Source organism: Falco cherrug, chromosome 6 (genome assembly GCF_023634085.1).
Source record: "Falco cherrug isolate bFalChe1 chromosome 6, bFalChe1.pri, whole genome shotgun sequence".
Taxonomy (NCBI): domain Eukaryota; kingdom Metazoa; phylum Chordata; class Aves; order Falconiformes; family Falconidae; genus Falco; species Falco cherrug.
Window position 1 is genome coordinate 20906230 of NC_073702.1, and position 23356 is coordinate 20929585.

A 23356-nucleotide genomic window follows, 5' to 3' on the forward strand; every position below is an offset into this window, starting at 1 on the left:
TAATTAAGAGAAATAAGCTTTTAAATAAATGGTATAGACAGACAAGCTGTCCAGAAGATGTTTGCTATTATCCTGTTCTATATATTCTGATTCAACATGGCAAGTACAGCTGCTGCAAGTGAAATTGTGTGATACGAAAATACAGTATGCACTTGCTGTCCAATGGTCTGCTGTTTTAGGAAAACAAATGTAATTTTATCTAGGTGTTTATTAGTTATTGATGTATTGAGGAGAGAAACATCAGTTGGTAGAAGACTAGGTAAAAATGGCATAATAAATTATAACTCTTTCTTAAGATGTATTACGGTGTATGTGTACATTCATCCGAGGAATATCTGTATATTTCCACTGTTATTCTGGAGAGTATTTTACTTTACTGTTTGTGCAGATATGCCTTATTTTCCCTCCTCCACTTGAGTCTCTCCTCATAGATGTAAAGAGTGCAGACCATACCTCTTCTGAATTCCTCCAAGTCAAATACTTAAGTTGAAAGAGTTAAGGGCAGCATCTAGGATCACTCTGTTATTAGTGGAGAGAGAAAAGCATCTCTGGAAAGAGTTAACCCCTTAGCCTAAACGTTTAATGGAAAATAGCAGGAATTCACACCTGAAGGGGCCTTTCCATTAAGTATAAATATGAGAGTAAGCTCAGCAGATCAGGATGGTGATGGAGCCTGAGTGCATAATATGTAAGAAGAAGCTGAGAGTTCTGGGTCTGCTCAGCCTTAAGAGAATCTGAAGGACCTTGTTGCTGTCTACAGCTACCAAACAGGAGAATGTGAAGAAAAGAAAGCCAGACTCTTCTCAGAGGTGGACAGTGAAAGGACTAGAGACAATGGACATTAGGTGGGACATGGCAAATTACTACTAGATTCAGGAATAAAAAACACCCAAAAAAATTGTTACTATGAGGATGGTCGAACACTGGAGCTAGTTTCCAAGAGAATTTGTGGTGTCTCCACCCACGGGGGACATTCAGAGCTCACCTGAACATGGCCCTGGGCCCCCTGTTCCAACTGGACTTGCTTGGAGTGCAGCATTGGACTAGATGATGTCATCTTCTGACCTGATTTATTCTGTTAATTTTTGAATCTCATACAGATTTTATGTGCACATGATACACTGTGGGCCAAGTAGACCCATCTAGTTATGGTCCAAGTCAGTGGCATACGAACAATTCTGAAGAAACAACAGCAGATCTAAAGGCACTGGTAGACTGGAAGAGCATATGGGAGATAATTGCTTCTTTTGCCCTGTAGACTCTAGTCTATAATTTGAAAGAGAAAGGGAACTAAAATAATTTTGTTGAAACAGGTCCAAAGATCCAAAATATGTGAGCCCCAGCATTGGAAAGCCCAACAATAAAATTCCCAGAAGTGCATGAAAACATCCAGAAGAGGAAAAGCCCAAAAGAACCTGAAAGCTCAAAGTGTATTTTAAGATAGCTGAGGGAATCTTATGGCAAGGAACCTTGCAAAACATAGATAACTATATTTTTAACTCCGTCTTTTATGAATGACTGTGGGTTACAGGTATCTTAAATGCCTGGAGCTTACTTAAAAGTAATGCTTACTCAATTGACAGAGCAAAGAAATTCCCTCCTTCCTTTACCCATTCAGACTCTGATAATGTTTTCATTTCAACTAATGTATCTTACTGTTCATGGGTATAAATGAATGCATAAGTTGTTAATAAATAGCAGAAGCAACATCATATAAGATATGATAAATAAAACATGTTAATATACTTTGATAATATATTTTTCTGTGCATGTTTTTGGCCTCCAATTGTGAATATTATTTGAGAGAAATGATAAAATTTTATTTTCCTCCTAAACCTTATTTGTTATCTGAAAACTGATTATTCAACAGCAACTGGTTTTCATGTACTATAAATTTATTTTTATATCTATTTAAAAAGTATCTTAACTATCTTGAAGTTAGCTATCTATATCTAGCTTGACATTTCAATAGAGAATTTGTTTGGAATTTAGCTTTTCTTTCTCTGAAATGGGAAATCAAGCTCTTCCATAAAAGAGAAAATACTTGGTGTAACTTGTATTTCTCCAATGTGAAAATACTGTGGGGAGTAAAAGAAAGGCAACATTTTGGTTTTTTGGTTTGTTTTTGTTTTTGTTTTTCTAAGTGGCAAGTATAGACACCAGAAGGAGCTATTGTTCTTGTCAAGAGAATGACAACTGTGAATATTAATATGAACTAAAACATGAGAAAATGCACATTACTCAAAATCTTTTCCAGTCTAGTGAAAGACATGTGAGTGGAATTGATGGAAAGGCAGAGGGTTTATTTTCAAGACAGTGTGAGACCCAACTGATTCAGTGATGACAGGTTCTTTGAGAAGGATTTCATCATTTTCAGCATAATAATGACATTAATTCTAATATCATAAAGCAAATAAAAAGGTATTGAAATCTTAACCTTTTCATTCTGTCCTCCTGCCACATTTTTACTCTGTTCAGTTCAGAAATTAGGGGAGGGGAAGTTCAGTGATTTCAAAATAATCCAGTGGATATTTGGATTAATTTTGAGGGAGAAATGGCAACTCAGACTTTGCTAGATGAATAAAAACATAATCAATAAGTTTTGGGATCAGTACCACATTTTATTTTTGTGAGATTTCAAAAGAGTAGATTGTTTAAATGAAATCTAGAATGGAATCAAACAGTAACATTTCAGCTCTACTTAAATATTATATGGTATGTGTGATACTGTGAAAAAAGAATAATTTTCCACAACTCTAATGACACTTGTAAAAAAATTTAAATATTCAAAACAGCTTTTTAAAATTAAATGAACTTTCTTATGCTTAGCGTTTCTTACAGAATCTTTTTCTTTTTATAAAATGGCTTCTTTCAGTCAAGCTCTAGCCTTTGTGAAAGCACGAAGTTTGCTTTGATACAGTTCAAACTGAAAATAGAAAGGGAAAAAAGAGGAAACTTATTTCTTCACCCTGTTTAAAGTTTACATTGAGATCTGAGAAAACCAAAACACTTCAAGTGCCCACAGATTTTCTTAGTGACTAGGGAGGTAAAGATATGAAAAAAAAAAGAACTTAAAAACACTCCTTGTTAAAAATCGGAAATAAACTGAAGTAACCATTTCCTTTGAAATTACAGAAAAAAAAAGTTAAGATATGATTTTGTGAGGATGCCCCCTTTTAATGGAAAAATTACAAGAAGAATGAATAGAAGGACTCAGCAATTTGAACATTGCTCAGAGCAAAAGGAGTTTTATTGTAGACTATGGCCCAGGTGTGTCCCCTCACCTAATATGTTTAATTAGATAGATCTGATTCTCTGGAAACATGAAATAATACTCTAGTGACACAGCTCATGTAAAATTTCTCAGTGTGCACCGTTCCCTTAAACACCAAAAGATAGACGGTTTGATTAAATATCTGCAATGTATGTATTACATTGCAACTATATATATATATACACACACATTTCATTATTAACCCGTTGCATACAAAACATTTAATTTCCTTCACAAATATTATACTGTTGTAGTCCATACCTCCATTCAGCAGTGTTTAGAACTTTTCAATACTTATTTCCTTTTTTTTGGTAAGCCTTGACAGAATTGAAATTACATTAAAATTATTTTCTTGGAAGTATTGGTTGTCAGACTCATGGCATATGCCTGATTTTTCACAAAAGGTTCTTTGGAAAGGATGGATCTTAACTGATATTAAAGCAGACTTAGCATGCATTGTAGCCACAGATAAATCACATCCAGAACTATCTCAGTCATTCTAGTAGAACCTATGACTGCTCTTCTGTAGCCTGAAATTAATTTAGAATTCTTGAAATTACTTTCAAAAGATTTTACTTGTCAATGCCTGTAGCTGGCATTCAGGTTTCTCTCCACCTCGAGTTCTAGCACTATGGAGCTTTTGAGTACGCTGTGTTCCTCCCTTACTCTTTAATTTGACATTTTTGCTAGGTTTTTTTTATTTTATTTTAATAAGTCGTAGTCAGAATGTTTATTTTTTATCATTTAGTTTGTGATCAAACATTTCAAAAGATTATATCCACTGTGTAAAATATATGAACTTCACATTATTAGTACTTAGCTACAAGATATTTCAAGAGGTTTTGAAAACAATGCAATAAACTGTATAAAATAATAAACAAATTGAGTCATCATAAGTATAATGTGTAACATTTTATGTAGCCATTAATATGATTTTTAATATATATAATTTAATATATATAATAAAACCCAGTCTAGACATGAAATCCTTCACTTACTACATCAGACATCAGAATATTTGTATTGTCCTGGGTTTTTTTTCCCTTCTTTCTTTCCTGCGGGGGAATAAAAAGATATATTAATTTATAAATTGCAATTGAAGACATCCAATAATTGCATATTTAATTTTACTTCAAATATTGTATGTGCACAGTTTTATAATTCTTCTTACATGTCTTGATAGTAGCAAACTTCAGGGAAATATTGTAGCTTTTATGTTGGTTCACACATCATTATACTTTTGGGGAAAGTCTTTATCCAATGTGATTTTAAAATACTTCAGTTCTCAATTCACATTTATCACAATTAGGTAACTAGTTGGTTTTTTTCCTGTTTCCATAGAACAAATTTTCAGAGCTCATAACTTTAGAAAATATGAGAAAATGAATTTAAAAAATAATTGTTTAGAGAATTAAAATGTCAGAATAATTAATCATAATATTTTTCATTACCAATAAGAGAAACTAATTGTTTATTAATTTCAGGTATGTGTTTGGAAACATTCTTGGTTTATTTTTCTGAGGGTTTTAAGAACATTCTGAAGCATAGTAGATTATGATAAATATGAAATAAATACAATTTTAGGAGATTATAATACTATTTAAAGATTTTGTGCATTCCCCAAGAACTACTGAAGGAAAAGGACAATATTTTCCATACCTTCATGATTTTTGACATTTAACAGCTCAAGAACCAAGTGCTGAGAAAAGTAGTTTTTAAAGCTTTCCTAGATTTCAGAGAATCACAGAATGGTCAGGTTGGGAAAGGACTTCTGGAGCTCATCTAGACCAATCCCCTGCTAAAACAGGTTTGCTTAGGACAGGCTGCACAGAGTCACATCCAGGTGGGTTTTGAATGTCTCCAGAGAAGACTCCACAGCCTCTCTGGGCAGCCTGTGCCAGTGCTATGTCACCCTCAAAATAAGTAAGCTCTTCCTCATATTCAGGTGGAACTTCTTGTGTTGCAGTTTGTGCCCATTACCCCTTGTCCTTTTGCTGGGCACCACTGAAAAAAGGCTGGCCCAGTCCTCTTGACACTTGCCCTTAAGATACTTTTAGACATTGGTAAGATTCCCTCTCAGTCTTCTCTGAGATAAAGAGGCCCAACTCTCTCAGCCTTCCCTCATAAGGGAAATGGTCCAGTCCCATTATCATCTGCATAGCCTTTTGGAGCACCACAGACAAACTTTAAAATTTAAAAAAAAAGAAAAAAAGGAAAAGGAGCCCATTAAAGTTCTGTCAAAGAACTATAGAAGTACATCATAGTAATGATAAACAGTTTAGTTTTTCTTTGTGAGATCTTTTGAGAAACTAACAGAATACCTTAAGAGTAATAGAAGTTCTTGAAGCATAGGAATGAGCTGGACATTAGTGAATTGAGATGATTTGCTGTTCTCCATAGGGTAATTTTAACCACTGAGCTTTCTGACTAATCTGAGAAATCTGCTTTGTACCAATGACTTAGTTTACAACATGGAATTATCAGATACAGATTTAAAAATGCAAGAAAGCTACCAACAAAACTGGTTGATTTTGATGGGGAAAAAAGAACATTACAAATAATAAATGGAAGCAGATATGTAAATACAATTTAGAAAAGCTCTCTTTGAGATACGCTGCAACAATATACATATTTTTAATTCTTATAAAATATTAGTCAGCATTGTTCAGAAAGAAATTATTTATAAAAAAAAAAATCATTAATCATTCCAATGAGACACATTTCAAAGTTAAAAGTGTAACAGTCAAATTTCAATCCTATTAAGAGTTATCATCCAGCGTAATTTTTAAGAGAAAATTTCAACAAAGTCAGGAATATTTAATGAATTAATACAATCTACTGAAATAAAGATCTTCTGGATGTACATATTGACAAATTACCATATCTACCTGCTTATTCTCTCATTTAAGAGAATATGGAGAGGATGAAATTATTCATGAACTAAGTTTTGTTGCATGAATCAATGTTGATTATATAATTTCATAAAAAGATGTATCTGTCTATGCATTCACTGAAGTCATAGTTTAAGTGATAAAACTCAGTATCACAATTGCTTCATCTTTCTGGCCTTACTTCTTTAGAAGGTGGGCAAACTCAATAGGAGACCTGTTCCCTATAGTATAAGTTGGTTTTTTATGAATATAGTAATGATGGACTAGATTTCCCCAGTTTAATTTCTTTAATTAAACCTAGAGATGTTGTCATTTAAGTGACATTTACATTTTTGGGGGGGATGTTGATATTTAAAATACATTTAAATTCTTTCCTTCTTCCTCTTGTTTTTCTCCTAGGGTGGGTGCAAATATACAGTTTTCCTGTGAAGATAATTATGTGCTGCAAGGTTCTAAGAGCATCACTTGTCAGAGAGTGACAGACACCTTGGCTGCCTGGAGTGACCACAGGCCAATTTGCAGAGGTAGGTGCTATTCTTTGGAAATTTTCCTGACTTTTGGAAGGGTAATTTATAATTTCTGCTTAGAAGTGTAATGAAATAATGTTCAGAATAAAACAAAAACCACCCATATATATTATATATGTATGTATGTGTATTAGGGAGCTAATTTCCTTTTAATAGTTTTCATTTCACTTCATCTTATTTTTGTCATGTTAAACAGATTTAAAGTAGAACTATTTAATTAGGTTTAGGTTAAACTTTTCTAATTAAATTCCTAAATAGGAGGTCCTGAAAATCACATTGAGTTCCTGTTGGTCCCAGAGATTTACATAGTCCTCATTCTTCGATAAATTCCCTTCTGTTTCACCTATTTCCTAAACCTTACAAATAACCCTAACTTTCTGATTTCTTTTCTAAATCTTTTCTCATTGTGGTCTGAACCAATGAGTAAGTTCCTCCCCCTGCTTTTCACAAGAAGAGGGGAAGTTGGCTTTTTGTTTGTTTGCATGTTTTCCATTGCAGTCTACTGCCTGTAATAAAAAAAAATAAAAATTAAAAAAATAATTACCAAAAAGCACAGAAAAACAAGTAAATTTTTTCAAAGTACTCCAGAACTAAGTACAGAACTTTTCCTTTATCTCAGTAGGAAAATTAATTTGGGTTGCACATTTAGATTGTACGTGTTAATGAAAGTCTTAACCCTAGAAATGTGTTTGCTTTATGTCCTTCTACGAGACATTTTAGCCTGTAGAGGCACAGGAAAACCACCACCATTAATTACAAAAAGCAACAAAAAAATTATTCATGCAAATTATTTTATATAATTTTTTTGTAATTTTGAGGTAGATCACAGAGGTCTTGTACTCACAAAATCTTATGATGAATGCCAGTTGCCTGGGCAGCAAATGATAGATTGTGGAAATAAGGATTTACAATGTCTAGACCTAAACTTTTGCTTGTTCAAGAAAGAACTGAAGCATAATCTCATTTACCTAAAACTCACATACATATATAAAAAGTTTTAGCTACCTAGTTATTTCATAATACCAAAAGAAAAATATGTTTTCCTGTTGCCACAATAGATTTTTCAACTTGTATAATTACATATGTGATATACTTTTCAATTATGTGTTCTTCATTAAAGAATGTAAACAATTGTGGTATGTTGACCACAGCCACCAGCTAAACATCCACCCAGCCACTCACTCACTCACCCCCAGTGAGATGGGGGAGAGAACTGGCAGAGCAAAAGCTGAAAACTCATGGGTAGATGTTAAAGCAGTTTAACAATGTACATGCAACCAAAGCAAAATAAGGATTTTATTCATTGCTTCCTATTACTGGGCCTTTTTTTAGATATTTAGCCATTTCCTGGAAAGCAGGGCCTCAGCAAAAATGATGGTTGCTTGGGAAAATGACCATGACTGTGTTGGCTTCCTCCTCCATTCCCTAAGCTGTTATCGCTGACCATGTTGTCATATGGTACAGGATATCCCTTTGATCAGTAGGCATCAGCTGTCCTAGCTGTGTCCCCTCCCAACTTCTTGTGCACCCACAGCCTACTTGCTGTTGAGATCATGTGAGAAATAGAGAAGGCCTTCATGTTGTGCAAGCACAGCTCAGCAATAGCCAAAACACTGCCGTTATCAACACTATTATAATTACAAATCTAAACCTCAGCTCCACACAAGCATCTATGAAGAAAGTTAACTCCATTCCAGTCAGACCTAATAAAAAAGATCTACAAAGACAACTCCTGGATGAATTATTACAAGCTGTATGCAACATGGGTAATATTACATAGGCATATCTATGTAAGACTGGACAATATAAAACAGAGTAAAAAGAAATAAAAGTCGTATCTCCTACTCTTTCCAGAGCAGCAAACCAACTATGAATCATAAGTGTCTCAAACTCAGTGTCTCTTGAACTCAGTGTATTTAAATGAAAAATCTAAATATACCCTCTCAATATTTGGTTTCACACTACTACAGAATAACATGTCCACACAACTCCATTCTTGTTTGTTGGGGTGTTTTTTTAATCTCTTGAATTTATTCCTGTTTGATAATACATTGCAGAAATGAGCTGAGGTAATCTATGAATGGTAAAAGTAATACTCATCAGAAAGGGGCTATTTGCTGCTGAATTATGTGTGTTATTCCTAGTATTTGCTGTTCCTTCAAATTTATTATCTGCAAATGTCTCTATTATGCTTTACTCCCTCCAGTAAACTAACAAAATAGGATAAATTAGTCCTATACTTCCATTACAATTTCATTTTTAAAAACAAGTTACATTACTTGAACATTCTTCCAAAACTGGAGCTAATTTTTCACAGCAGTCAGGGGTCAAGGGCTCAAGTCAGCCAGTCTCTATAGATGATTTTTTTTTTTTTCCTAAACGCAGATTAACATTGTTTAGGCTGAATGGTGTATAGTCCTGGTTCAGCATTACAATGTTGCATGAGATGAATGCTTGTGGATGGTGGGAAGTGAAAGACTTGAGTTTTATTTGTAGTCTATATTATTTCCAATCCCTTTATTGACCTTCAAGATGCCAGTATTTGCGGTGTCCATACCAAGCATTTAATAATAAAATAGACAATACAAAGAAATGTTTATCACACTTTCTAAATGAAGATCAACTTAAAGTGGAAGAGGTGATAAACGACATGCAACTAGTATAGGCTTAATGACTTCAAGCCTATGAAACTTTTCTTTCTAATTATATTTCTGCTGGTATAAAAAGCTAAGACACCACAAAAGTTCAAGTTTAGGTTAAGGATATACTGTTACATAAACATTGTGATACATGTGTTTTTTCTCCTCAGCTATGGAGGAATCATGGAGGAGAGCACATACTGGCCTTTCTTACATTCATACAAGGAAGGCTTCCTCCATCCACTTGAGGGCAGTAAACTTCTCTCTAAACAGAATATTGACATGATGTTTCTGATAAATTAATTTACATAAAGAATAAAGTAATGTAAATGTTGGGCTGATTAACTGAAAAGTGCTGTTTTCCTTCCGCTTTAGGTAATTTTTCAGGATTTTCTTGCCTGACTCAACTCTATCCAGCTGAAACCAGGACGCTTCTTCAAAGCAGATTGTTATAGATTATATTAGCATAATAGTACTTTCACAGCAAGTTGTTATTAATCCTATGGCAATTTTATAATGTTTATTATCAAAAGTGCAACCAATCAAAAGCAATCTGATTTGTTTTGTCGTTTTAGCTAGAACATGTGGTTCTAATTTACGTGGACCAAGTGGGATTATTACATCACCAAATTATCCAGTTCAGTATGAAGACAACGCACACTGTGTGTGGGTCATTACAACAACTGATCCAGAAAAGGTATGCTTTTCTGTTTGTCTCAGTTCAAACTGTAGGATTTTGGATTTAGGATTATTACATACATATTTGTACAAGTGCATGAACACATGCAAGTGTGTATGCTCATTTAAATACAAATATGACCACAGTAGAGATGTTAAGAAAATACATTGGGCACTAGAAAAAAACCCCATAGATTAGTAATATCTGTGAAAATGTCCATTCAGAGTAATAGTTCTCAATTAATTTTCCAAGTTATAAGTACATTTTCCAATGAAATAGATAAAATAATATTCAAAATCACACATTACTAAATGAGTTGATACTGGATTTCTCAAGTTGTATCTTCACACTTCAGCATTGTTGAGTCTTAGCGTAAAAACCTAACAAACTTTGTGTGATGTTGTTAGGTGTTTTCAATCTCCTGTTTTCCAGTAATGATTCTAAATACATAACTATGAATAATTAATCATAAAAAGTAGTCATAATGAAGTATTCTTATTACACTGCAGTGTACTGAGATGTATTTTTACTTGTGTTTCTGTAAAATCAATTTATTTCCTCAATAAAGGGCAGAAACCTTCCTACCTCTAGGGAAAAAAAAAATAAGCAAAGAAATCTTCCACTTATATTTTACTTTTCTCTAGCAAAATACTGAATAAATGAGTTACAATAACTTGAAGAATGTACAATGTGTATGTACTTTTGTAATTATAAAACACATATCTCCTATGCAGGTTTTTGGAAGACTGTACTCCTGACAACTTTAATATAGTTAGGAAAAAAATGTTTAACTTTATCTCACCATGGTTCCTTTATTCAGAACTGCTCTATTAATTTTATTTTATTTTTTAATTTTCTCCCTTTACTTTTCAAGAATTTGAATTAAGCATTGTTTTTGCATATTTATAATAAAATGATGATAACAATCTCCTTGCTGATGCAAGAAAGTTTAACCATAATCCTACATAAATTGGTACTGACTGTGCAGTGTATTATTAAACTGTACAGTGCATGTTCTATATGGTGGTTCAGACTTGTGAAAAACACTAAACCTCCATCTGCTACAATAACATGGAAGTTCTGTTCATTCTATACGTTACATCTTTCTCAATGGCTTTAGGATTTTAGTAGTGCAAAGCTTAATGACATTGTTTTAGATTAATTTACCACTTTGTTCACTGGACTCAAAAAGGCACTCAAATACTACTTTTGCGGCAGGTTGATAGTACATCAGTCACAAGAGTACACTGAAGGAGTTACACACCCAGACAGATCAATTCTTTTGTTTTGTTCAAAATGAAGGGGTATGAGTACAAGGCTTGGAGCTTTCAGCCAGAAAAAGGTTCACATTATTACAGCCAGCTGGGTGGAAGGTAAAGAGGTACACTGACAGACATATTGATAATCACAGTGTAAGAAAAAGAGGTGGAGCTTTACGTCTTTCAGTGCTGTACAGGATGGGCAATAGGGAATTGTCTTTTTATTAATCTTGGATTTTTCTTGCAGCGCAACAAAAGAAGATTAGTTTCTTAACTGCATGTATTATGGAAAGATGGGTATTTGCTTTAGGATCTTGATGGTTGTGAATGTGAAGTTTTAAAATAAAACATGTTTAAGGTTTACAGTATCCTCAAGTTGCTTTCACATACAGTCTGCATCATCTTTATCAGTATGTGTCAATACAAATCTGATATTGGAACTTCTATCCCCAAATAACTGAATCTAGAGTTAACACATATACTTTGGCATAATAAAAGGCATGAAGGAAAATGCTTTTTCTTTACAGACTATCTGGCTGGAATGGAACCTTTTTCCTACTTCTTTCTAATGAAAAATATTTTGCTAGCATTTTTAAACCTGTGAACTTTAAAAAATCAATTATAAAAATAATTTTCAGGTTTCCCCCCAAAAAGGGAATTTATTTTAAGATGTGCTGAAAGTTGTGCTTTTTTCATCCCTCACTCTTGTTGGAGTTATGATTGACAGAACTCTTGAGTATTGAACTGTGTATTGAAGGTCTGTTTTCAAGATTAGGTTGAGAAGCCTGCTCTTTTGCCTGTCAGATTTGAAAACATTTATTGTAATGCTTAGAGTCCATGTTTCATTTTCTTTTCCAAGAAGGTAGACAGTTCGTGACATGTTGTTACTGTGTATCTAAATTAGTTTTGACTTACTGTAGCAGTGAATTTGTGTCAATTTCATCAGCTTAGTTTACGCATAGCATTTTACCAGAAAAAGATGTTTCCTCTTAACATAACATTCAGTGAACTTTAAACAAGATAATCTAGTTAAAGTGGCCTTGCACAAAGCATGGAACATAATGGTCTGGAATATTTTAAAGTATAAATGGGAAAAAAAAAAAAAAAAAAAGATTGATAACATTTTCCAAATATTGCATTCTGATGCTGTTGGGGGGAGATTTTTAATGTCAATTCAAAATGAAAACAAATTTCATTTCTTCAACAAATTCATTTGGGGACAGTAGTATAATTCCATTTTTAACCAACAATATCAAGATCATTGTTAGTTTATTAACCAACCATGTCAAGATTGTTTATTTACCTTTTTCTGAACAACACAAAAACCTAGATTAATCTTGGTTCTTCTCCTGTTCAGAGGTATTTGCATTAAAGTTCCTTTTATTTTTAAGAATTGATTTTCTTCCCTTAACATTTAGTTGTTTCCTCTGGGTCCCACTATTGTAGCTTCTGATCAGCATCCTACCAAGTTAATTATTAGACTTTTAGTACTTGCAAATACAACTTTATGGTCCTCCTCTGACACTTTGTCAAGTACATGCTGTAATTCTTGGTAACTCTACATTGTTTTAGTTGTTCTGTTATGCAGTTTCACAACTTTTAGAGTCAGTTACTTTGATTGTTCTTCTGAGATCTTACTGATCTATTGTCTTTATCTCTTTCTTGCTGTTGGTATAAACTTTTCAGTATGTTCTAAGCATGCATCTATCCCTTGCTGTTTCAATTCTTTCTCCAGGCTGTGTTTTTCTTCATAACACTTACTGCTTTGGATTTCCTGCTGCTTTTGCTATTTTATGGCAACATTACTGGATGCAAAAGTTTCAGTTTTCAGCTCCAGTGTCTACAGGAGGGCAAGGTTTGGTGGTGTTTCAGCAATGATACCTAGTTTTGCACAATTCTTTCCTGACTGATTGTGGATTGTAGATTTGCCATGGGCTGCAATAGTTCTAAGTGTAATGACCTGGTAAATAAAAACTGTGTTCCAATTACAGGTTTTTTTCTGAGGAATTTACTTTCTCCACAGTACAAAGCATAGATATTAATTATTTGTTTGGGCCTAACAACTTCCTCCTTCTTTACAAAAAAGGTACTCACTGCAGTTGCCATAATTGAAGACACTGGAATTTATTAGAGGGAAGGTGGGAAACTTAACGTAGAGTTTTATAGAGCTGAACATTCAGGTTTTTGTATAAAGTTGGATGATACCTTAATATGTTATCATCAAATGGTATTTCTGATTTATTGTCTCTCAAAGCACATAGCTGGGAAACTTCAGGAGAACATGCTTACTCGAGAAAACTTTTCCCAGTTCACAGCTAGGGAATCCACATACTGTTAAGACTGAATTCAAGATCATTTCTTTTAAGATAAATCTTTCTTGCAATATGCTCTAAAAACGCAGTCTTAGTAAGTAGCATATCATAATATGCAGGTTTATTTCAATGAGGTTATATTCATGGATTTGTTCAAAGTTTATGGTAACTCAGATGTGATCTGTTAGTGCCATCCCAATTTCCCTGTTCCATGTAAGTAGCTTATGCATGTATTATAATATGTAATGGATTCAGAACCTTTGTTTCAATAGACAGGTTTGCTCCAATTAGATGTCATTATTGTATTCTGTTGCTTAATATTAGGGTGTTTTTTTAGAAAGTGCCTCCATAAATAGCCTGCTTTTTCAAAGCTTCATTACAGACAGGGCTCCCCTCCTTTGGAGTTGCTGATCAGACCATCCTGCCATGAGTAATAGGATGTTTGTCAGCATGTCTCACATCTACAGCACCTGCAGTCTTACCACTGCACTCTGACTGGGGAGGAAAGCTCTTACTGAACACCGTATCTCACCCTTACTAAAGATTACCAGGGCACTGCCACAGTAGTGATGTGTATCTGTAGAACTTATCCTCTATCTCTGTACCACAGATTGTTGAGTTGCAGAGATCTTGATCACAAAAAATATGTAGATGTAAGAATGACTTTCACTAAACTACTGTGTATTCTTGCCAGTGTACAGGCACGTGCTCGTGATTTGCTCAATTATTATTTCATAAGTCTCAAGACACATTTAATAGAGTTGTATGGTTTAAACCTGGCCAGCACCTAAGCCCCACGCAGCTGCTTGCCCACTCCCCCCATGGTTGGGATAGGGAAGAGGATTAGAAGAGTAAAAGTTAGAAAACTCATGGGTTGAGATAAAGACAGTTTAATATGTAAAGAAAAAGCCACACACACAAGCAAAGCAAAACAAGGAATTCATTCACTACTTCCCATTGGCAGGAGGTGTTCAGCCCTCTCCAGGAAAGCAGGGGTGTATCACGTGTAATGGTTACTTGGGAAGACAAACACCAAAATGCAGAATGTTCCCCCCTCCTTCTTCTTCCCCCAGTTTATATATACCCAACATGACATCATATGGTATGGATTATCCCTTTGGCTCATTCAGGTCAGCTGTCCTGGCTGTGTCCCCTCCCCATTCCCATGCCCCTCCAGCCCTCTTGCTGGCAGGGCCTGAGAAAATGAAAAGTCCTTGACTTAGTAGAAACATTCCCAAGCGACAACCAAAACCATGCGTGTGCTGTCAACATTGTTCTCACACCAAATCCAAAACACAGCTCTACAGCAGCTACTAAGAAGTAAATTAACTCTGTCCCAGCCAAAACCAGGACAAGAGTGAAGGAAAAGATCACTGTGAATTTAGAAATTACTCATTTGTACATCCTGTGCCTTGTAGATCATACAAATACGCTAAGAACTTGAAATTATGATTTCTTATGGTGTGTTGAAAATTAAAGCAGACTTTTGTATTTTCTTTTTTCTTTTGCACAGTATTAAAACTTTATTTTGTGCCAAATGTAAATGTGCATATTTTAATTTAAATTTGAATGTCTTTATTTTTCATGTGTGGAACAGTGTCTTTAATTTTATGGGGATATAACATCACTTACAAAGGATTCACACAGTTTAGAGTTAAAATTATTTAGGTCTCAGGTATGAAACAAACAAGTACTGGTTAAGTTCCCTCTTGCTTTGAAGTAGGCTCATGTATTATGAAATAACTAAAGCAATTATATGAGAAAGCTGTTATTGCAATATAAGGTTGAGATTTTCAACTTCTAGTGTCCTAAAACCTTGTATAAGACTTCCAGGGTAGCCTTGATTCTCTGTAGTCTTAAGCACATTTCAAAAACAAACAAAAGACTCTGTATATTTTAATATAACGTGGAAAATGTACTTATAAGCCTACTGGAAAAATCCTGTTATATATAACTCACTACAGTATAAGTACATCCTCAATTTGAATTTAAATACATAAATTGTAACACAGAATTCTATATACACACAACTGACATTAGAAAAAATACATATATTGTACAAAAGCAAGCACAGGGGTTTTTTTAGGAATATCTTTGTGCTTTCTGCGTTTTGTGTATACTTATTAGAGCATTGTGATTTTTGTTAATAATGCTCGTATTTCTACCTTCCAAGACATCATGTGAATAAGATGTAGTAATATAGCTTCTATACAGTAATTTCTTAGTAAGTTGACTGAAGCTTTATTGGATGATACTGTAACACAAATAGAGCTTGAACAGAAGACTCAGTTCTGGCACTGCAGACATTTAGGATGAAATTTGATTTGCACATATGGGTGCTACATGTCTAAATTCCAATTATACTTGACACAAATCTGTCAGACAGTTAGTAGAGTCAAAACAGTGCTTCATCTCATCCTACTCATTCTCCCACTATACTTGGCACTATTGAGGCCATACCTTGAATACAGTGTTCATTCTGGGGCCTCTCACTCCCAGGGAGATGTAGAGCATGTCCAGAGAAGGGCAACAAAGCTGGTGAATGGTCTGGAGAGCAAGTCTTATGAGAGGCAGCTGAAGGGACTGGGGTTGTTTAGTCTGGAGAGAAGGAGGCTCAGGGATGACCTTGTTGCTCTCTACAGCTACCTGAAAGGAGGTCATAGGCAGGTGGGGGTAGGTCTCTTCTGCCAGATAACAAGTGACAGGACAAGAGGAAAAGGCCTCAAGTTACACCAGGGGAGGTTTAGATTGGATATGAGGAAAAACTTGTTCACAGAAAGGCTCGCCAAGCATTGGAACAGGCTGCCCAGAGGCGTGGTGGAGTCACCATTCTTGGAGGTGTTTAACATAATGTGTGGATGCAGTTCTTAGGGACATGGTTTAGTGATGTACTTGGCAGTCCTGGGTTAATGATTGGACTTCATGATCTGAAAGGTCTTTTCCAACATCATTGATTCTATGATTCTAAAGCAGTCCACTAGAGACTGATCAGCTAAATCACTGTTTGGCTTTTGTTCACTCTCACCTGATCAGAACTAAAAGGGATTTAGACATTTTTCATTGCAGCATGCAGTGTTTAGTATATATGCAGCTTTGTGGAAGACAGTATTGTAGTCTAGATGAGGGACATGTCTCACATTGAATGGGAAGGGTCCCGTAATAGCCATATGTTGAATGAAAAAGCACAACTTTCAAGTAGGGGTATACCAGACTTAGCTAAAAATAAGTGTCAAAAAATTTTATCCCCTACATTAATACATCTATTTTTAGTGTGAGCCTTTAGTGAAACTGATGCATGCAAATGAAAACTGCCTTATATATTGAGTTTAGATGTCTCATTTGTGCATGTATTACAAGAAGTTTTGACTCTTGCTGCCTTAAAGATTGTTGGAGGTAGTAATGGAAGAGGGATACCTGGGATCAGTACTTGTCTCATGATGAAAGGATCCAAGCACATATTTCCTGCAGCACAGAAAAGTACTGTATTTTCTGTTTGTTGGGAAAGCTAACTAAAGAAGTACTCTTAATGCTTCTGTAATTATTTCTTGTGGTATTTGCTTGATTTTTCTCAGATGATTTCTAACATCAAATGCAGAAACACACCCAACTCTTAAGGTTTTCCATTCTAAGGCAATTACTGCAAATACAGGCTGACAGTTAGATTCCTTGTTGCTTACTTTCCCTCTGACCTTCTTTCTTCCATCCATAGGAGACTAACTAGTGAGCCTTATCTGTGCTCAGTATCTCAGATTTGCTTTCAGGATATCAGTTATGTTTACTCGACTGAGATTTAGATGTGGGGTATGAATTTTATGAGCCTCGGATGGATCTAAATATGACGTACTGAGATGGAAATGGCAATTTAGAGGGGGAGGGGAAAGTAGAAATTTTCAAAAGAAACGATAGAAGCATAAACATGAAGGAATGGAAAAACTGAAAGAAACTTAGCAGTAAATTTGCTGTGATATTGTCTTTGATTTTACAATAAAACCATGTTTCAGAAAGACAGCTGGAATATATTGGCTGATAATGCAATGCTTGACAAACAAAAGATTCAGCCTCCAAACAAAGTGAATGTGTTAGAATGCAGCAATGTTTTAATTGGCAAGAATAAGCCATGTATATTTGGCTTAATTAAAACTATTAAAAAACAAAAAAACCTCAAAACCTTCAAAGTTTTCAAGACAATTTTGTTAAATACAAATTTATGACATTTTAGAAATTCTAATGCTTCTCTCTGTTCATGTTCTAATACGAAACCAAAGAAAAAGAAGAGTTTTCCCTTTCAAAAGATGGCAATATGTAATATTTTCACTGTGATATGTTTGTTCTGTATCTTCATGGGTAAGAATTATACAAAACCATTATTGTAACTATTTTATGTAATACTTACTGCAGTGAAAGTGATGTGGATTTGCCTTTCTCATAGATACACTTCTCCTGCCTGGATGGCTGTTAAACTTTTTGTTATTTTAGCTTATATCTTGAAAACATAAACAAGCTATTCCTCTTTGAATTTGTTTTGTTTTTTGGGGGTTTTGGGATTGTTTTTATAGGTAAAACAATTCCCTACTCAAAAAGTACAAAAAGCCCAGAACTGTATAACATGTACATGTAACTATTTGTTTTTCAGTTGCCAGAGGTTGTCTTTAAAAGTTAAAAAGCGAAACCACAAAAAATAACAACTACAGCGACTACACTTTCATCATTGGCATGTATTGTTATCCAACCACTCTCATATATGTATTTCTCTTCTTCCTGAAAGTAGAATTGTTGCCTCCAGCTTTTTTCTTAGAGGAACTTAACTACTGTGAGTGCACTTAGAATTCCTCCATCATTTCCTTCCTCCACTATGTTTTTTGTCCTTTCATATTCCTTTGCCTCAGTTTCTTCTTTTTTGTTGTTTTGATCCTCTGATTTCCATCAACATATTTCTTTTCTCTTTTAGCTTTAACCCTTTCTTCTTTTTCTTTTTTATGTATTTTCAGAAAGGAAAAGATTCATATACAAAATTCAAATACAGAATCCTAATGTTTTTCATGGTTTAAATGGATTTCAAAAACCAATAAATGAATGGTCAACTGAATTTTTAACTTTTTTTTTTTTTAACCAGAAGAAAACAGTAAGTTTTTATACATAGTTTCTTAATGCACTTACAATACCATTCAGCCTAAGAATGTACCATTTCTGTAGTGACATATTATTCCACAAAAAAACCCCCAAACATTTAATTTCTTCATATTGGAAAGACTTCAGTCAACTTTACTAAATGGAGAATCAATCAGACTTCTTGAGCCATAGGTGAATATCCATTAAATATGTCTAAATATATGACACTTTCTTAAGTAGTATTTATCCACATATTATAGAAGATAAATAAACATGTTTGTTATTACTCTTACACATGCATTCTTACACAGAGACACATAAACTACTGAATGTTTTACTTACAGAATCCAAAACATATTAATATAGCAATATCAACTCATTAATATCTTCTCATTTAATTCAAGATAGTTCCTGGCAGGAAAAACTCATAACAGAGAATGCATCATATAAGAACATTCTGACTCTGTGTTAATAAATAAATAATAATAATAATTAAAATAATCTACAATTAAATTGCCATATACTTTTCTTATCTTGGTTGTTCTACAATTTAGTTGCCAGTTCTCTTGATAGAGAAATATCTGGCTTACTCAATAATACATTGTCAAGTATATAAATCTAAGATATCCAAGTTTATGTGTAGATGTTTTTTCCCTGGAGGTTGAATGTGTCTGCAACTATCGATAGTATATCATACCTGATAATGTCCTTGGATGTTGTCTTTGTTTGTATACCCTTTCCCCCCCACCCCCGTTTATTTTTTTCTTCATTTATCAGATATTCTACATAAGTTATCTTTGTGTAGACCCTGTGCAACCTCATGGCATTAATAATGAGAATAACATAAACCCACATTTACTGCACAAGAAGACAAGTACTTCAGAATGATTTAAGCATCCACAGTTCTGGTTTACCTCACAGAGCATGTTATTTGCTTTGCCTTGAAACATAGGTGGTCAGAGTTTCTTTGTGTGTGATGCTTATCGTTTATCTTCTCTTTGAATCTTTTCTTGGCTACCTTTTCTTTTGGGAAAATGCCAGCTGATAACTTACAAGCAAATAATAGGAAATTCTAAGAAATTCGTAGATGGCAAAGTAAAGTGTGTGTGTTTATATAGGAAAAATATAATAAGATTATTTTTGAAATTATTAGTATTTTCTGAAAAGTATTACAATTCCTTTCAATTTTCTTTAGCAATATTAAAGATTTGGTGTTTGGCATCCCATCAAATAGAGGCCTCCAGTTATTTACGTAACAAATTAATGTCAGCACTTCATTCAATTAACTTATTTTTGTGTATTACTGAACAGGAGCTTCATATTATTACTGAACAGGAGCTTCATATTATAAGTAAAGAGCCATTGTGGAGAATAATAAATGCAGGACCAAATCATCACACATACGTTAAGATGTGCAAATCTCAGATTTCCGGAGGGTGATGTTAAAGGGGAAGAATAGAAGTAATTCTGCTTATTGGAAGTTTTACTTAGTATAAGGAATATGATAGGGTTTGCAGTAAGTTATAGAATAAAAAGGTTTTCAAAGTGTTGTGGAAAAAAATGGCACTGGGACTAATTTGATAGCTGGGATCCAGCATAGGAAAAATAAGCTCCAAGGGTGTATATACTATGTGGCCTATATTAACTTCTCCATAATTTAATGCATTTAAGTGCACTGCCGAAATTAGTTTTACTTCTTTAGGATCTTTCCGTCTTCAGACTAAACACCTCAAAAAGCATTGTAGCCTGTTTAAGATCAAATTTTCCTCTTGCCTTTCATTAAGTAATGAAAAGACGGAATGATCAACAATGAACTTCTGTATGTAAACATTTGTATATATTTCTTTGCAATATGAAGGATTACTAATGTCTAATACAGAAATGTGTATTTTTTTTTAATGTAAATTAAATACTTTGGTTGGAGCTGTTTAGAAATTTAACACATTTAAAGCTACTTTGAAGTAAATAGAGACAAAAAATTAAATCCTAAAGTGTGATCTCAGGAAGAATCAAGGTAAGTATTAATAGACCAGCTGTATATTGTAAAAAGGGATTAGCATAGATTAGCATGCAGATTTGTCAGATACTTGATCCAAGAAAGATGTGGATAGAATTGAAGCATGTTACAGAAAAAAAAGAATGGTTCAGCAGTTGGTGAATTGTATTCATTTATTCATTTGTAAAAATAGTTAAGAAGCACCATCACAAACAGCCAAAACTAAGATGATGATCCTTCCTATGCTTAACTCAAATTGGCTTACTTTAGCATGTGAACATTGACAATATGACTAGATCCGCAGTACAGATAACAGACTCTACACAACCTTTTAGCCATAGCTTTTGAATTAGCAGACAGTCTTTAAGTCCTGTTGAAGACTATCATGAACATTTGGGTCTACATCAGTCAGTCTGTCACATGTCTATGTGCGAGTCATTTTTTAAAAATGTTTCTTAATAATTAAACATTGCAACAATATGCAGAGCAAAAGTTTAACTAGCCTTTTAAAATGTGGCCCTATTTGCTTCCAAGAATATTGCCAAAAAACTTTCATAAGTGAAGATAGGTTTTACACATGCTTAATGCTCACCTGTTATACTAGAAAATAACATCAAGTGCTTGCTTATTTCTCTGTCTGTATGCAGAATTTGACTTGCATAAACGACCAGTGTTTTCAGTAGGAAGTAACTTATTCATAGATTTTTTTTTTTTTTTTTTTTTTTTTCATTCCTTACATTTTCCAGTGTTCTTATGAGATAGGACATGCAATGAAATGCTGAGTTTGGTTACCTGTCTCATCTTTGTATTCAGTGGAAGAATGGTTTAGACAGAGCTTGTCAGATTGGCCAGCCCTTTTTCGTGCAGCAATCATCTCAACATTTTACTCTTCATGTATTTAATAGGTAACTGTTATCACTGTTCAAAGCTCACTGAAAAGGATACAAGTGAAGAGGCTGCAAAATAATACATATGTCCTTTTGTAAACAGACCAGTGCAGAGTGCTGGCTGGAGGGCAGGGAACCTCACAGTTTTCTGCACTGTTACATTGTCTTCATGATGGATTTGAGCACTATAAACCAGAGTTCGTGAAACAGCGATTAATCACAGTCAAAGGAAGAGCAGTTTCACAAAACCAGAGGAGAGTACATTCCTATCATAAACGCAAGGAAAGCAAAAGAAATAATAATGCTGCAGGTTTGCTTCCTTTTCCTTGCCTACATTTAGGCTTTTTTTGCCAATTAAACATGTGCTGCTTATATTTTTTTTTCCCAATAAAAGAGAATTATGCCTTAAACTGAATAGTTAGCCTCTCTGTAGCCTTTTCAATTATAAGTATTGCTATTTCATTTTCCCATTTCTAGGACAAAGCAGATGTTTTGATAACTGGGCAGCAGAAGCTCCCCTTCCAAATTTTTAAAGTGTGATGACCCTGAGTGGATTTCATACATTAGACGTGGCCCGAGACAGAATATACTTGCAACACTGCAGAACTTCTGCCTGTGCTACGAATCATTGTGGCTACTCCTTCCTGTTTTACTATGCACTAGATCCATATATACACAAATATATTCATTCTTCCCCCCTCCCCCCTTAATCCAAACTTCATCTTTGGAAGCAATAAGTGAAATAGAATAAAATAGTTTAGATAAATATGACCAGGAACCTTTTCATTTAATTACACCATCATGCATATCGGGAGGAGCTATAGTCTGTCTCTGTGGAAAAAATACTGCATGATTAGTCAGACTCCTGGAAATAATGTAAGAACAAAATTAAAAAAAATAAATTTGGCAGTTATCATTAAGAAATCTCAGTGTGATTCTATGCTAAATACAGTTCTTGTTTTCTGCCTGTTTATTACGACATGAAGAGAAACTGGTGATTATTTGGCTAAATTAAATGCTAGTGTTATTTCCCCTCCAGCTGAATTTCAGTAAATTTATATGTAAAAACAAAACTGTATTCAAAAATATTCCAACACTTTTTGGAAAATTTTGTTTTCCCAGTGTTTAATATATTTCAGAGAGAAATGTACTGTTTCCACTTGAGTGCATCATGTAGTGTTTAAAGATTATATACATAAATATATTTTTACAAGTCCTCCTAGTTATTGAAACACTTAATCACATCAATATAATAACCTTCTTACAATTTACTGCAATTTTCTTATGATGTAAAGTTATATGTAATGGAGAAATCCAAAATGATATATGAAACTTGTCATCTCATTAAATTATCATCTAAAGAGAACCTGACTTTGATCAAATAAAACAGTTCCAAGATTAGATCTTAACTTATTCAAGATCATACACTGGATCACTTCTTTACTAATTGCAGTCTATTTTCTTTCACCTTCCATTTAATGGACTTTACTGGTTTAGAGAAGAAAAAAGGGCTATTTTATTATTTTTAACATTTTTTAATGTTTTTTATCAATTGTAATTGCCCCATGTAATGTAAACCCCATGTGTTTCCCAGCTTATTTTAAGAGCTCTGTGAGTGTTTATGTTCACAGGCTTTAATCAATGTTGAAATCAGAAAACATACACTTTTGGTCTTCAGGGGGCATCGTGATGCTAACAGTATGGCTCATCCTCTTCTTGGTTACCAGTTGTAAACTGTTTAAAGGGTTAATGTATCTACATGAAGCTTTAACACATTTCTGCT

General features: G+C 34.1%; 1 protein-coding gene across 1 annotated transcript in view; it reads left to right on the plus strand.

The window, feature by feature from the left end:
- The window catches only part of CSMD1 (CUB and Sushi multiple domains 1), a 1210443-nt gene that overhangs the window by 792375 nt on the left and 394712 nt on the right, over window positions 1-23356 (plus strand). The window contains exons 9-10 of the mRNA XM_055714855.1: window positions 6565-6689; window positions 9907-10028. Of these exons, the coding sequence (XP_055570830.1) occupies window positions 6565-6689; window positions 9907-10028 (247 nt within the window). The remainder of the gene's footprint in view (window positions 1-6564; window positions 6690-9906; window positions 10029-23356) is intronic.